Consider the following 15,094-nt stretch of genomic DNA (forward strand, 5'->3'; position numbering starts at 1 on the left):
AGTAATTGTTCTCAGCCATTCAATACCCGTCGAGTCAAGGAGCATCGGATGCTGCCTCAAGGAAGGTTGGTCAAGCAAGGAAACTCGAGCAATGATCTCACGGAGGACCCACTGAAAACCAGACACCATACATGGTGCTTTGTATCATAACCATGATGCCTTGGGTTCTGTGGCCGCCCTGCTACATCATCTCCCCAGCAGGTGATCGTAGGCCTACCACCTCTCTCACACACACTGGATTCTGACAGGGCGAAGATAAATTTTATACTTCAAACTTTAAATTATTTTTTCATGTATTTAAATGATATTTTTGCAATATTGTCAGGTGGAGAGGATCGAGTTTTATACTTGCATCAGTGAATCGATCTTTTTACATAATTAAGAATAAGCAAGAAGCTATTTAAAGTAATTCAACCCATCAGGGAAAAGGTCAGAGATCAAAAACCATTTGCTTTTTTGCTTTTGCGGGGAAGAAAAATCAATTCAAAACTTGCTCACAATATGAGGCCTCCGCGAGATCTTGGTCCTAGATTGCCGTCTACCCGTGTGACAAAAGAATATGCCTTTTTTGTTTTCCCCTTGGGTGCTTCTTAGTTGGCTTTCAAGATGCAGGGGTATTACCATAATTTGCCATTGGGCGTGCTTCATTTTTGTCTAAACTGATTTATACTCCCCCGAACATCCTTATTCTTTTCTTGGCATCGATGCCTCTTTGGTGTAACTTCATTTGAGGTGTGATCTTTGTAAGAAAGGTGTGATGTTGGGGTAGCCATGACGAAAATAGAATTCTGACTTCCTCTTTGGAAAATGGGTGTCAGGCAGTTTTAGTGGCAAGTAGACGTGAAGGGTGGGAACAAGAAAAGTTGAGTTTTCGGCTTTTGGTGGGGAGTGTAGGGGTCAGGGAGGAGGAACCCTAATCATAAAAGGGTCAGATCTTTCGTGGGTGTTATGGGATTTCATGATCTGGGCGTTGCTTTATTTGCGGGTACGGTTGTTGGGGGCTCATAGTTTCTTTTGGAGGATTTGAAGATGAGTTGCTTCCCGTGCTTTGGATCCAAGAAGGAGGATGTGAATCCTGCGAAGCCTGAGGGTGGGAAGGATATTAGGAAGGATGGGCAGGTTTCAACTGGTTCTCATATCAGCAGAGTTAGCTCAGGTTAGATTGCTTTGGGCAAGAAATTGTTGCGCATTCAGTTAATTATTTCTCCTGCTTGTAGCTTGTGTTGTTCTTGTTAGTTGCTTGATGGGCTTTGCTTTTCATGTGCGAAAATGATGGTGGCGGTTGTTGTAGCTGTTGCACTTGTTCGATACATTATAATTTTCAAGCACTTCTTTTCCTTTTCTCTACAGAAAGCGTGTCCTCGATCTATTAAAATTGTAGAGTGAATTGCTTCTGCAGCTCTGCTCTTTAATCTGGAATCTGGTTTTTTAGTTGGTTTTTCGTTTATGGCCAAATTGATATGGTGTCCACTTTCATTGTTATCTTCTTCCACTTGGATGGATGATTTGCGGTCCTTTTACTTTATAGAGGACGTTCATAGAGAGAAAAGTGGATTTTGATTTATGCGTACTGTAAATTATCGGAATTGGTAATGTAATGAATGTGATGGAAGTATACTTTTGTCCTTGTAAATTTTGAAAGTGCGTAAAATTTAGGTGGGTGTTGCCGATTTCAAAGTTTAATCTGCTATGACTTTATCTGATTCACTTTAATCTTTATATCAAAATTGTGAAATTGTTTTTGTTTGAGTTAAAATGCAGAAAAATTGAAATCTAGAAGCGTCAATGATTCTAAGAAGGAAAGTTCTGCTCCTGGATCTACGCCAAATATTGCTGCTCAAACATTTACCTTTCGGGAGCTCGCTGTGGCAACCAAGAATTTTCGGCAGGAATGCCTTTTGGGCGAGGGTGGTTTTGGCCGGGTTTATAAGGGTCGGCTGGAGACTGGACAGGTTTAGTTCTTTTCTCGTTTGATTGTTGTGTCTACAGATCTGCTAATAATTTATGGGTAACGAAAAATGACAGAAGCTCCTGTGTGAATTGGGAGTACCTCGGATAATGTACATTAAGCTTCCTGTTTCTCAAGGGTGCATTACCTTTTTAGCTTGTCAGAAGCCATCTACTTGCTTTCACGAACCATGTCCATCGAATTTGTTCTTCTAATAGTGTGCAACTTAGAATGGTGTTGGACGGACTAATGCTTGAGCCAATTTCTGGATGGTGACCCAAGTACTTGGGAATGTTGCAGGTGGTTGCCGTGAAGCAACTTGATAGAAATGGCCTACAGGGAAACAGGGAGTTCTTGGTGGAGGTTTTAATGCTTAGCCTTTTGCATCATCCGAATCTTGTGAATTTGATTGGTTATTGTGCTGATGGGGATCAGCGGCTTCTAGTCTATGAGTTTATGCCATTGGGTTCATTGGAGGATCATTTACATGGTGAGATTTGAACTTGGTTTTTTGTATCATACTCTAATTTTGTCAGTTCTTCATTATATTGTAGTCTATATTGGGAACTAAATAAGTTTTTGGTGTTTAATTGTGCCAAACTATTAACTTTGTTGCACTGTGATGACAGAATATGGTCTAAAATATCTATCATTTGAATCAACTCAATGATGTTTCACCCTTCACACCATAGGTCCTGTTACTAAATTGCAATTGATTGTCTTGAGGAAGGATCTTAAAATGCATTGTCTTGCATGTCATTCATCCAATACTCTTCTGCAATTTAGTCTGATCTGACTGACCAGATTGCTTATTAGCTTTATCATACCCTGAGAGACACCCATGTCAATGCAGCTAGACGTGGGTACAGAATGGGATACAGTTGACTGATTTGTGGTATTTTATTTGGTATTTTTTGCTTGATAATCTGTATTTATGAATACAAATAATGAATATATGTATTGTTTGCTTAGAATCCTTTAGTTGCTCTCTCTCTCTCTCTCTCTCTCTCTCTCTCTCTCTCTCTCTCACAGCTGATTCAATAGCTGCCTACTTAGAGAGAGAGAGAGAGAGAGAGAGGCTGTGTCTATGCACCCAAGCTTTTTTGAAAATGTTTCACACTGGTGTCCGCACCCATGTGACATAGTTCTCAAGCTTTCCTTATCATTCTTCTCAGGTTCATTGCCTAGTTATCCTCAAGACTATCCAAACGATTCTTTGATTGAAGGCATATGACAACTAATAATGAAATTACTGGTATTCAGAAACAAATATTGCTTTTTCCGTGGGACAATACTTTTTCTGATATTGGAACTCACAGATGCATCAGCTCCTTTATTCTGTTTCTCTTCTTCATTGCCTCTACAAATCTCTATGTTCCCATTTCTGGAAATTTCGCAAATACTAAGGTATACAAAGCAAGTCTGGTTTCAACATCTGGATATACTTGGTCAGTTCAGCAAGAATGATTAAAAGAGTCATTGACGTTTTACCAAATTGAATCTGTATGTTGCAATCCAATCTTATTCTAGGAGTAGCTGTATGTTATAGGTTTGCTGTGTTATATGTTTTTAAACAATAAAGCAAAGTTAGTTTAGAAGCCTGCAAGTTACTATTGTTTCCTCAAACACTTAGGGTTGGACCCTAAATTCATTTCTGTAGCTTATAGAATTTGATTCAGAAGGACAGCAATTCCGGAGTATTTTCTGTGGTTCTACAGTATACAGAACCACCTCTGTAATTCCTGAAACCTTATAATGCTTGAGGTTCAAATTGTAACTATTTGCTTTATTTATTTCAGATCTTCCACCAGATAAAGAGCCACTTGACTGGAACACGAGGATGAAAATTGCAGCAGGTGCAGCTAAGGGTTTGGAGTACTTACATGACAAAGCAAATCCTCCTGTTATCTACAGGGATCTCAAATCATCAAATATACTACTTGGTGAAGGCTTTTTTCCAAAGTTGTCAGACTTCGGTCTTGCAAAGTTGGGTCCAGTTGGTGATAAGACTCATGTCTCCACAAGGGTGATGGGAACATATGGTTACTGTGCACCAGAATATGCTATGACAGGACAGCTGACGCTGAAATCTGACGTCTATAGTTTTGGTGTAGTTTTCCTTGAACTTATTACCGGGCGTAAAGCAATTGACAACGCTAGAGCTGCTGGAGAGCAAAACCTTGTTGCATGGGTGAGTTTCTTTTATTGGTTCAAAATTGGCTGGAATCTGGATTTCCTGTAATGTGAACAATAAGTCCAGATATTTATTGCGGAAGTACCATTTCTTTCGTAGCTGCTTTTGGGAGGCAATCACAGTTTTCTAGTCTGTCTTCATTCTTCTGCCTATATGAACAGATGTTCTTTAAGGTAATGCCTGGTCAAGCTATAGATAATTTTTCTCACTTATGCTTTTCTGTACACTGTGCACCTGTTCAGGCACGTCCACTATTCAAGGACCGCAGGAAATTCCCGAAGATGGCAGATCCACTGTTACAAGGGCATTATCCTATGAGGGGTCTTTATCAAGCTCTTGCTGTTGCTGCTATGTGCCTGCAAGAGCAAGCAGCAACTCGTCCTCTCATCGGGGATGTCGTGACTGCACTCTCGTATTTAGCTTCCCAAACTTATGACCCAAATGCTGCTGCTGCTCAACATAGCAGAGGTGGCCCGTCCACTCCAAGAGCAAGAGATGAGAGGAGGGCTGCAATTGGTGGAGCTGATTCACCGGCTAGCAGACACTCTGTCCAATCATCACACCAGAATTCTCCCAATTTTCGGCACAAGGACTCCAGTCAGGGAGTAGTGTTTGGACCAGAAGTAGGTACAGCTGAATCAGGAGGTGGTTCTGGAAGGAGATGGGACTTGGACGGTTCTGACAATGCTGGCTCTCAAAGGGACAGTCCAGTTCATGGAGGGAGAGCCAGGAACCTCAATCGTGACCTTGATCGAGAGAGGGCCGTCGCAGAGGCAAAAGTCTGGGGAGAAAACTGGAGAGACAGGAGGCGGTCCACTGCACAAGGAAGCTTTGACAGCACAAATGATTGAACGAGAACAAAAACAGTTACACATGATTACATGTTCTGTTTGTCTTAATGATCCATGGTGGAGGCACGTGATTGATGCTGTTTCAGAAGTGGCCGCTAACCATAAAGAAGGAACAAAATGGGATCATGCAAACCAGTGAATCAGTTCATTCTTGGTTTCCATTCTCAAGCCAAGGAAATAAGGTAGATAGTTGTGCAGCAGCAGCAGGTTCCACTTAGTTGGTTCCTCGTGTTGTGTTGCCCCTCTTCTTGTGTTGTCTAATCTGATGAGATGTGCTGCCTGAAATTCATGCTTTTGGTCGGAAAAGGGTGCAATTTGGGAGTCATTCCCTTGTAGACAAGGAATGGTTGTACAATGTAGATTTATGATGGTATATTACACTGGACGAGTTGAAACATGCCACTGCTTGTACTTTCTGTTGTATTTAGGGCTTCACGATGCCCAAGAGAGGATGTCTTGAATAGGATGCTTTTTCCAGTTCTCATTTTGTTCCCATGGGATTAGAATTTGTGTTTCTTGCTTGGCTGTTGCATTCGCTAAAAACAAAGTTCTGCTGATGTGCGGGTAAATTTTTCATTTTCATGTTGTAAGCATGTCTGCGAGCCGCAGTAAAAAATGTAAATGATTTGAATTCAATACCAAATATAGGTTGCACTGGATCTAACTTGATTAGATTTTATTTAACCGAATTTGGAGTTAGATATAAAGTCAAGAATCAGACATCCATTGATGGGAATTTAGAATTGGATTCGGTTGTAGAACTCCAGACCGACTCAGACTATCGTTCATTTAGTGCAGTCTATCAGGTCCAACTAAGCTGGCATTTAATTGGGTTTCCTAACTCTTTGCCGCCCTACAGTTTGATCTGTCTGCACTAAATCTTCAACTATCTATATGTTCATGCCAAAGCTGAAGTTCATGAGGCTGAAAGATCTAGCGTAGGTTGAGCATGAATATGTGTAGGTTAAATAAATTGAAGGCAACCGGATGTAGGCTGGCTTGGATTCATTCAAGCGCGGCCCGGACGTCAAATCAAAAGATTGCACAGTAACGTAACTAAAAGACGAACAGAGTTTTCCTATGTGCACCCTGTCAATCATAAAAAGGTAAACGGCAAAAAAATAATTTACATGCACGGATGAGGCCCAAAAGAAAGGGATATTTGTAATTTTTCGAAGTGGCAAGAACTGCTGGAAGATAAAACCGGTTTGGACATTAATTGAATGTATATAAGAAAATTAGATAAGCAGGCAGGGGAAAGGGGGAGGGCCTCTCCGTGTATCTCCCCACTGTTAGTTATGCCATTACAACTCTTTCTCTCTCTCTCTTGAATACTTCATAATGAACATGTGGAGGGAAAGAAAAGGTTCAATATCCAGAATATACCGAATATATATACATACATATATATATATATATATATAGTCATCGACGCTTATAATTTGACAATTTTGATATTTTATTTCCATTTTATACAACATATGAACAATTGTAGGGTCACAAATCTGTACATATAACGTAGAAATTTATGACTGGATACATCAGCCTTTTGAGAGTGGAACAAGGAGTGGCTCTTAACGAAGACCGTCCTCCATTTCGAGGGGAATTTCTCAATCCTTGGGAGCTTCGCTACAACGAGGAGCTCAAAGCATAGCCATCTAGACGGCTGTTTTTCAACGTTATAACCGAAGAATCATCCCTTGATAGAACAAAATCGGTGCTCTCTGTGCCATCTTTCTTGATCTTGTCGCTATCAATTATAATTTTGCATGATCCCCAGGTCTCCGCTTGTAATTCCACACCGAAGTATTTCAAATGATCAGAAACACTGTTGCCATACACAGACCTGAAAAGCACATAGACGAGAAACGATCCAACATAAGAAAGACATTAAGCAGCTTTGCCTATCGACAACAAGGGGAAAGAGGTATCAAACCGGCACCTGCTGCAAGTTGGGTCTTCACCAGAGCCATCACATACTTTCTCAACCATATATACCAAGCTACCCACGCCAATATTGTAAAGCCATACCTGCATATTTGGACATCACTGTGATTTGACAAAATTGTCATGCAATGGAAAAAAGAAAAAGAAAGAAAGAGAGAATTATTTGTGATGATTCTTTGGCAATGCTTGTAACCAAGACATGTCAACCGAACGTGCAAGGCAGATATCCACAAGATTATGCAAGATAATTGCAACCAAGGTGTTGAACATTGACCTCATTCAACTGGCAGGTCTAAAATTCAACCCCATGGGTGGGCAAAAATCCAACCGTTGAAATTTCTTGTTGTCCAAGGTACTTCTACCATTTGACACTCGCCATTTGTTGTTGCCAAGCTTCATAGCCTTACCAAGGTGTCTGAGATAAAATGTTTCAGATGTTCTGTATCAAAAAGCCCCAATACTCCACTACTCATTTACCGCATGGATGGAAAAATGATTCCATTTCATAGAACTACGACAACATGCATACACTGATCATCTCATGAATGGTTCAGATGTTCTGCATCAAAAGGACCAATTTCCATCTCCACTACTCATTTACCACATGGATGAAACAAAAATGATTCCTTTTCATAGAACTACCACCAGTTGCATAAACTGATCATCTCTTATTAATTAAATTACCTCACGTGGAAAGTGATGGTATGTCTTCCGGGGAAAATAGGTATAGTATGGAGGTAAATGTGGCACCATATCATGATCATTGATCATCCGAAAAGCAGTAGGAATATGGTCACTGAAGTAGGAAGCAAAAACTGAATTCCCGATGCGTGGTTGACCAAATGTAATTACTTGACTGATGTTTGCTCCATAATTGACCTGGGAAGGACATGAACATAATAAATTATGCTTGAATCATATAAAGTACATAACTTTCATTCTCAACAGTAGTAACTTTAACATAATGCAAAATAAGAGAAGAATCAGAACATAAACGGCATAGTATAAATCATAGTCACAAATAACGTTTCGGAATTTTAAACGGCAAGGTTTTTCTCGAGTGTAATACGGGGAGCTTGAAAAATACAGGAAAAAATGGTAAATTTTTAAATTAAAAAAAAAATACTAAAAATGGGGAGAAAATAAAATAAGTGAGAAACTAATAACACAAACATAAAAAAATAAGTAGATTAACAACAAATAAATAGAAAACGAAAAAAACTGTTTGGCATTAAAAAACATGAAAAAATGAAAAAAATGTAAACAAAACACGTTAAAAACATGTTTTTTTCGTTTTTAACATATTTTTTCAAAAAAATGTGTTTTTAAAGTTTTAAACGGCAATTTTGTTTATTGTGTTTTTTTCGATAAAAAAAAACACAATTTTTTGTGACTATACTATAAATGTAAAGCCAGTCTTTTCTTTATATTTGTATTGCAAGAGTTCCCTCACCATCACCACATCATAATTTCTCAACTAAGAGAATGTGCAAGTCGAGCCAATTCAGGTTGAATCGATTAAAAGCTCAATTTCGAGAGTAGGAAACAGGCCAAGCCTTTTCTGTTGTCAGCTTAGAAAAGCCTAAGTGCCAGCTAGATCAGGCTTGGCTTGGACTCAGAAACTGCACTGAAACTGAAGCAGTTGACCATTGTAGTAATAAGACTGACCCAACAGACAAAACCAGTGCCATTTGTGGGCTTGTCTGAAGGTGTATGGGTGTGTCATGACATGAAAGAGGAAAATTATAGATGGCCCTTATTGCTCATTTTTCATGCTTACTTTAAGATCAAGTGCACAAAAGGCAGCCATAGCCCCCCCCATGGAATGTCCAGTAGTCATAACACCAATGTTCCCATACAATTCCCAAGCTCTTTGTACAGCACTGACAATTCCAGGACGTATAGTTGTGTTGTGGTAAGCAGAATAAAACCCATGGTGCACCTGAAAGGTGAAAAACAAATAATTACTTAATTACTCCTCCTACTCTTCTAGTTCATAATTAACCTTACAATGTCTGATGACCCTCACCATTGAATCAGGCATGCCAGGATAATTTAGGTCAAGCTGCTTCCAGAACAGATCTTCAATCCAATTTTGTAAGCTGGTCATAATATCCCAATAAGCATGTCAGAAATATCACAAGTAGAGGGAGGGCATGCATATGAATATGAAATTTCAGGAGATCTAAGCATATCCAACCAGAAGGAAGATCAAGGGGAGTTGTGTGGAATAGAAATATAAACTTCAGATTATCCGATTGATTTTGTTATAAAGGATAAAACTCTCATGCACATCCTGCAGCAAGCAATGCTCGTTCAGTTTGCCAATCAAATCAGAAAACAAAAAACCCAATCTCCAGCATCCTTTTCCTTTTACATATTAGTTAAGTATTTACTATTAAACCAACTGTTCATTATAGTTTTTTGATAATACCATTAATGCAAGTATGGACTTGATTTATGAAACTTGCATTCTTGAAGGAAAAAAGTACATCCAATCAAATAATTTTTTGTGATTTTCTGGTTCATAATAAGAAAAGCATCCTTGCTTAACATGGACGATGAACCTGAGTTTATCTATATAAATTGATCCAACTTTTGGAAAATCGACGAATCATTTAAAGTGCTTGGTATGCACTTCACAGATTGTCAAATATAGATCCAAACACCAACCAACAAAAACTAAAGGCAAAAAAGGGGTCATTGTTGTGTGCAGACTAATATTAGGTGCCATCCTTTCTTTAACGCCACTGAACAACCAGAAACATAATAACAAATTTTCAAATAGTTGAGTATCTTCTTACTGCTATATAAAGTCCCTCCATATGCAGTTCAAAATACTAGGTGAAGCCTAGTGTCTCCTGGCTACCAATTTTAAAATTAGTTGTCAAGGAAATGTAAGAAACAGGAAGGTTCTGTAATTCATGATTGCATGCTTAGAAAAGATTATTACTTTCTTGCAGGCTACCTTGGGCCACAAAATGCACTTTCAGAGATTTAAGCTCATGATGGTTATTGTACAAGTCCAGCAAAGATAGCATACCTATTTTCCTGTGTCCCTCTGAATGCTATCACAATAGCATTCAGATCTTCAGCAACCCCTACATAAGCCTGCAATATCCATATGTTGGCTAAAATTTTTTACCAGCAAAAAGCAAACATGCACACAAACACACACAGGCTACTGAAGTACAGAACACATAAATAAGTACAATATATGAGAAGTCGGCATCTGGAGAGGAAACTGAAACTTAAACTTCGTAGATATGTGATTTAGAAATTCCTACAGCCAAGAAAGCACTAAGCCATGATATCATGGCTTCATATATATTTTTCAATAACCTTGATACAGATTGTTATCATCCTGTAATATGGAAAAGTAATGAACAACACATGCAAAATGCTTATACACCGTTTTCAGGTTTCTATTAGTAAGATCTTCTCAATCATTAATAAAAAACTTTGTTTTTCTCAGAAAATCTCAGCAATTCAAAAAATCAAAAAATTAATAGTTAAAATTATGAAATTATAAACTTTCCGCTATTTTATGACATAAACATTAATAAATATTTAAAATAGGTACCTAAATACTAAAACTTAAAAGAATCTCCAAATTTTATTAATTTTTTTGGATAAAAATAATGAAAATGACATGATATTTTCATTTTGGGATAATCAGAATATCATAATATTTCTCTTTTGCTTTCACTTGTTTTTGACGTTCCTATTGTAATATTTTGAAAATATATTTGTGGCTATTATTATATACTCTCTCTCTTTCTCTCTCCAACTAGTCACTTTGCTCTCCCTCCCACAATAAGGTGTACAATGCACATAATATGCCTAATGCCTGATCCATGAATTTATTGCTTAAGCAACATCACAAATCTTCAAAAAAAATCAAAGCATGAATAGCATTACAAGGGTTTTAAAAGGATCATAAATGAATCAGCTAAACATAGGAAATCAGTTAAGGCCAGAGATGCTACATACAAAAATAGGAAAACCACAAAGAAAAAACCTATCAGTTTACACCGACAAGCATTACCAATCTCCAAAAACAGTATGTCCATGAATGTCCAGCCAGCAAAAGTTAAACCCAACATTTTTTTTCTTTGTGTCATTTGATTACGGATCCTTATTAACCAAATGGACAGAGATCATCAGTTGGAGAAAGTTCAAAAGGGTTAATTTGAGAGAGGGAGAGAGAGAGAGGCTTCCTTTTGCTTTAACTTAACAGGAGGAAAAAAAAAACTTAAGAGAAGTAACTGTATCCAGCCACGTAAATTAGATTTTGACATGCGCATCCATATTCTTAAGGTAAGATGTAAGTTGCCTTCCAATTTCCTAGGCTTCAAAAAGCTCAAATGAAGAACTGCACCTGAAGACAATGTTGAACGTCAACTATAAGCTCTATCATTTCAAACCCCTGTAAGCAACGTAAAAACAAATATCAATTTCCCTGGCAAGTGGCAAACCATACAGATTGTTAAATGCTTAAGCATAGAGAGCCAGGCACATCTGAATCTTAATTTACGTTCCAATTTTACCTCTGTCATGCCAGTGCATCTTGAGCAGGTCCAAGTAAAGAGGGCAGTCAGATCTGACATGTAGACCTAGAAGATGGAACAAAACCAATTTCATGAATACTGAGAACATAAGCAGGAAAAACAAGGATGAAGCCTACAACTTAAAACACCCACATATCTGCAACAAATTTGGTAATCACCAACTGTGAAGTAATAACGACATATTTATTGTTAAAGCTCACCGCAGAGGCGTACTCCACCAATATTCTTGCAAGCGTTTGGTTGTAGCCAGCAGTATGATGTCTATATTTAGCATCAAGCTCTTCAAACATGGAAAACATAAAACAAGGTGCTCAGTCAAGGATCTAACAAAAATAAGCTCCATAAAGTTTGATATATAGATGTTTATTTGTGCATTAAAGCCTACAGACATATATTGCCAGTTCTCACTCAGAAGTATGACGTGCATCGGGGGAAAACGTTGAACTTTATTACTAGAAATAGAAAGCCTTGCATGATGACCCACTTATAGCTCAAGGAGATGAGAAGGAAACGAAAACAGTTCCCAAAATACCAAAACAATCAACTGCCAAGAACTACCTGACCAGTTGTGATGTTTAGACTTCAGATCCCTATATCCCCAACACGTAACAGCAACCCGAACTAATAAAAAAAAGAGCAGAGAGAAAGCGAAACCAAAAACAAGGAAAAAGGCAGACAAATAACAAGAAGAAGGTAGTCCGAGCAACAAAAAAGCAAAGGGAGAAAAAAGGTCTGTCACAATGCATGCACACATTGCCTACTTCTTATAGGATGATAGACACTTGCAAAAGTTGTGTCTTCTTTTTTAACTAGTAAAAGTGATTTCGTAGGACAAAAGCCGACAATGGAAAGATGTCCCCTCAAGCAAAAGGAGGGAAAGGTACTGACAAGCGCAGAAGAAACATCGTCAGGTTCACTTGCTAGCATGCTAGTTGCCACTGCCTAAGCACCAGATCAAATAGCTAAAGAACTATTAGTGAGCTTCAATGTCACGCCAAACACGCCTCTTTTGTCCACGCATAGGTGATTACAGCCTTTAGGTCAAACTACAATATGATGGCATCAGAAATATAAACGCAGCATGAGAATCTATGCATCATCAACTACAAGGGAACATAGATGGCAACAAGGTTAAAACAGGCACTGTGCTCTTGCATCAGCAATCAAAGGTATGGGAATAAGGAGGAAGAAAGCACCTCTTCCACTGGAGATCAAAGGGAAGCAGATAAGAAACGCCAGAAGCAAGCATCGAATGGAGCCCATAGCCTGAGACAGGAGTACCACCGACAAGTTAGCTCCAAAATAGCCAGTTACAAAGTATGAATAGACGAGGAACCTTCAATGTTGCATGTGTCCTTTTTTGGACTAAAAGGGAACGTTCACCAATCAAATATGCGTAGTGCCGAAGATTGAAGAGAATTCACTACTCCACAGATACAAACTCGTTTTTGTCTGTCCAGTCGACCGAGTGAGACGAGCGACAATGTCATAGAAACTAATTACAATGTTTACCCAACACCTCAGAAAACAAAGGAATCTACCAAGTCATCTCACATTATAGGGTTAAGCAACTCTTCCAGATGATCAAATAAAGAGTTCTATGTACAACAAATAATAGTCTGACCCTATGGATACATCTCATAGCTGATAAATTGGACAATCGGGTTGAATGGGTTAGACCACTAAAAAAAATGTGCTCTAACCGAGCAAAATACCAAAGCCAATATGGAGTTTGGACTTAATTCTGGCCGATTATTTAACCTACTTCACTCTCTCCCTTAAAAACTAAAAAGGCGTGCCAACACGCGAAATTCGCGGATCCAAACTAGAACGCTTGGAAAATAAACAACAATCAATCATCTTCTGCCGTTTCTGTTTCCACCAAAAGTTAAACTAACAGCGCGTCAACGCCAAAATATTGCAATAACATAACCAATAATGAATCCCCCAACAACAACAACAAAGCCGTTTCTCCGATCATCGGTAAAAGAGAGAGAGAGGGACAACAAAACATAAGAAGAATAACAGACAGAGATTACCCCCCGGTTCAGACGATCCGACCAAGGGAGAAACGATAAATGAAGTGATCGCTGCGTCCTGTATCAGCGAGGCGGATGAACCTCGGTGCTGCCGGGCCGTTTCCGCCGGGGCTCGGTGCTCTTTTCCGGCCGCCGGTTTCTACCCACCGACGAACGATTGCGTATGGGGTTGAGCGTGCCCGATTTCGCCTCGTCTTAGTCGCCTCAGGAAGAAATGTTATTTGATGTTGTTCGATTATTTCCGACGGTTGGAAATTGGCATGAAATGTTGCGGCGGGGCGAAAATCTAATGGGCATATGCTCCGCGAATTTCGCTCTCTCCTCTTTTTCACCTCCCCGTTTTTATCCGTCGACCTTTTGTTCCAACAGGATGTCCATATTAAATCCAATCCATTGCTTGATTAATCCAACTTAAAGTCACGATTGAATCCGACAATATAAAAAAGTGCATTTTCTATTTGGTTGTTCCTCATATCCATCGTTTCGAGTTCAATTAACTGAAAGCATTAGCGTTTAAGATTTGGGCAAATAACAAATCGCATATTTAACTTCTAACAACTGGCAAACAGGTGCTCAAATTTTGAAATTAAATTTCAGAGAGCCGCTTATTAATACAAATATTGTGGTTTGGTATAATTTATGAGAATATCTCTCCTAATGAATTGTTGACCAATAAAATATATATTTGTCTGAGAAGGAATCTGTTGATTATTTTATGTCAAAAAATAATGTTTGTGCTGTTAAGCGACTCTTTGTCTCGAAATTTGAGTATCTGTTCATCAATTTTTGGAAGTTAAGCTGTTTGTTCTTATCCATCAAAAAAAGTTAAGTGTCTCTTTTATTGTTTTTTTCTCAACAATTATTTTGATTTGATCTTTCGTTTTTTGTAGCTTACCTTTTTCCCCGTATAATTTTTTAAAGTCAATTTAGCTTTTGTATAAATCCTCATATTATGGCTTTGAATCTTTTTTAGTTCATCCTAAGAACCACACTATCTTAGCTGCAACCTTTTTTTCTCGATATTATATTATCACTCGCATAATTTTATCTTTATTTCGTTAACTTCTGCAAGTTTTTAGCATGCCACCTGACAGGGTGTGAGTGTTACTTAGTTTTAGAGGATAATATTGAAAAAAATAAAAACTTTTTCCCATTATCAATTCAATTTTATTTCGAGCCTTTTTTACCAAATTTATGAAAGAAAATGCATGTTAACAAGTTTAACAAAATTGACTCGTTCGATAGAATTATATGCAAGAGATAAGTGCGAATAAGAAGATGATGAACTTAGTCAAAGTGTGTGGTGCCGTCAAGGAAAACTAGTTTGAGTCCTGTTCAATTTTAATGCCGTAAGTTCGAGCAACTCTTCCCAGAGTGACGTGGTTGAATAAGAATCCAAACGGGTCACAGTTGTTTTCGATTGACCTGATTTTTATTGTTTGAAATTGGAGTTGGATTTGGATTATGATTTGGATGGACATGGTATCAAACAAAATTTCGGGTGCCAGACAAACAAAATTTCGGGTGAACGGATAGTTCAGAAA

General features: G+C 38.4%; 2 protein-coding genes across 2 annotated transcripts; one reads left to right on the plus strand and one right to left on the minus strand.

Annotated features, from left to right (window-relative positions):
• Window positions 1-548: 548 nt before the first annotated feature.
• LOC116262253 (serine/threonine-protein kinase PBL27-like) lies at window positions 549-5,477 on the plus strand. Its single transcript, XM_031641430.2, has 5 exons — window positions 549-1,156; window positions 1,762-1,952; window positions 2,249-2,438; window positions 3,748-4,139; window positions 4,385-5,477. Exons 1-5 carry the CDS (start codon window positions 1,030-1,032, stop codon window positions 4,991-4,993), a joined length of 1,509 nt encoding a protein of 502 aa, XP_031497290.1. The 5' UTR covers window positions 549-1,029; the 3' UTR covers window positions 4,994-5,477.
• A 957-nt stretch (window positions 5,478-6,434) lies between these two features.
• On the minus strand, window positions 6,435-13,876 carry LOC116262537 (lipase-like). Its single transcript, XM_050080150.1, has 11 exons — window positions 13,551-13,876; window positions 12,708-12,777; window positions 11,712-11,791; window positions 11,491-11,556; window positions 11,322-11,369; window positions 9,984-10,051; window positions 8,970-9,042; window positions 8,721-8,882; window positions 7,625-7,819; window positions 6,936-7,024; window positions 6,435-6,839 (listed from the first exon to the last, which is right to left on the minus strand). The coding sequence occupies exons 2-11, from the start codon at window positions 12,772-12,774 to the stop codon at window positions 6,623-6,625; spliced, it is 1,065 nt and encodes a 354-aa protein (XP_049936107.1). The 5' UTR covers window positions 12,775-12,777; window positions 13,551-13,876; the 3' UTR covers window positions 6,435-6,622.
• Between the last annotated feature and the right edge of the window lie 1,218 nt (window positions 13,877-15,094).

Source organism: Nymphaea colorata, chromosome 10 (genome assembly GCF_008831285.2).
Source record: "Nymphaea colorata isolate Beijing-Zhang1983 chromosome 10, ASM883128v2, whole genome shotgun sequence".
NCBI lineage: Eukaryota > Viridiplantae > Streptophyta > Magnoliopsida > Nymphaeales > Nymphaeaceae > Nymphaea > Nymphaea colorata.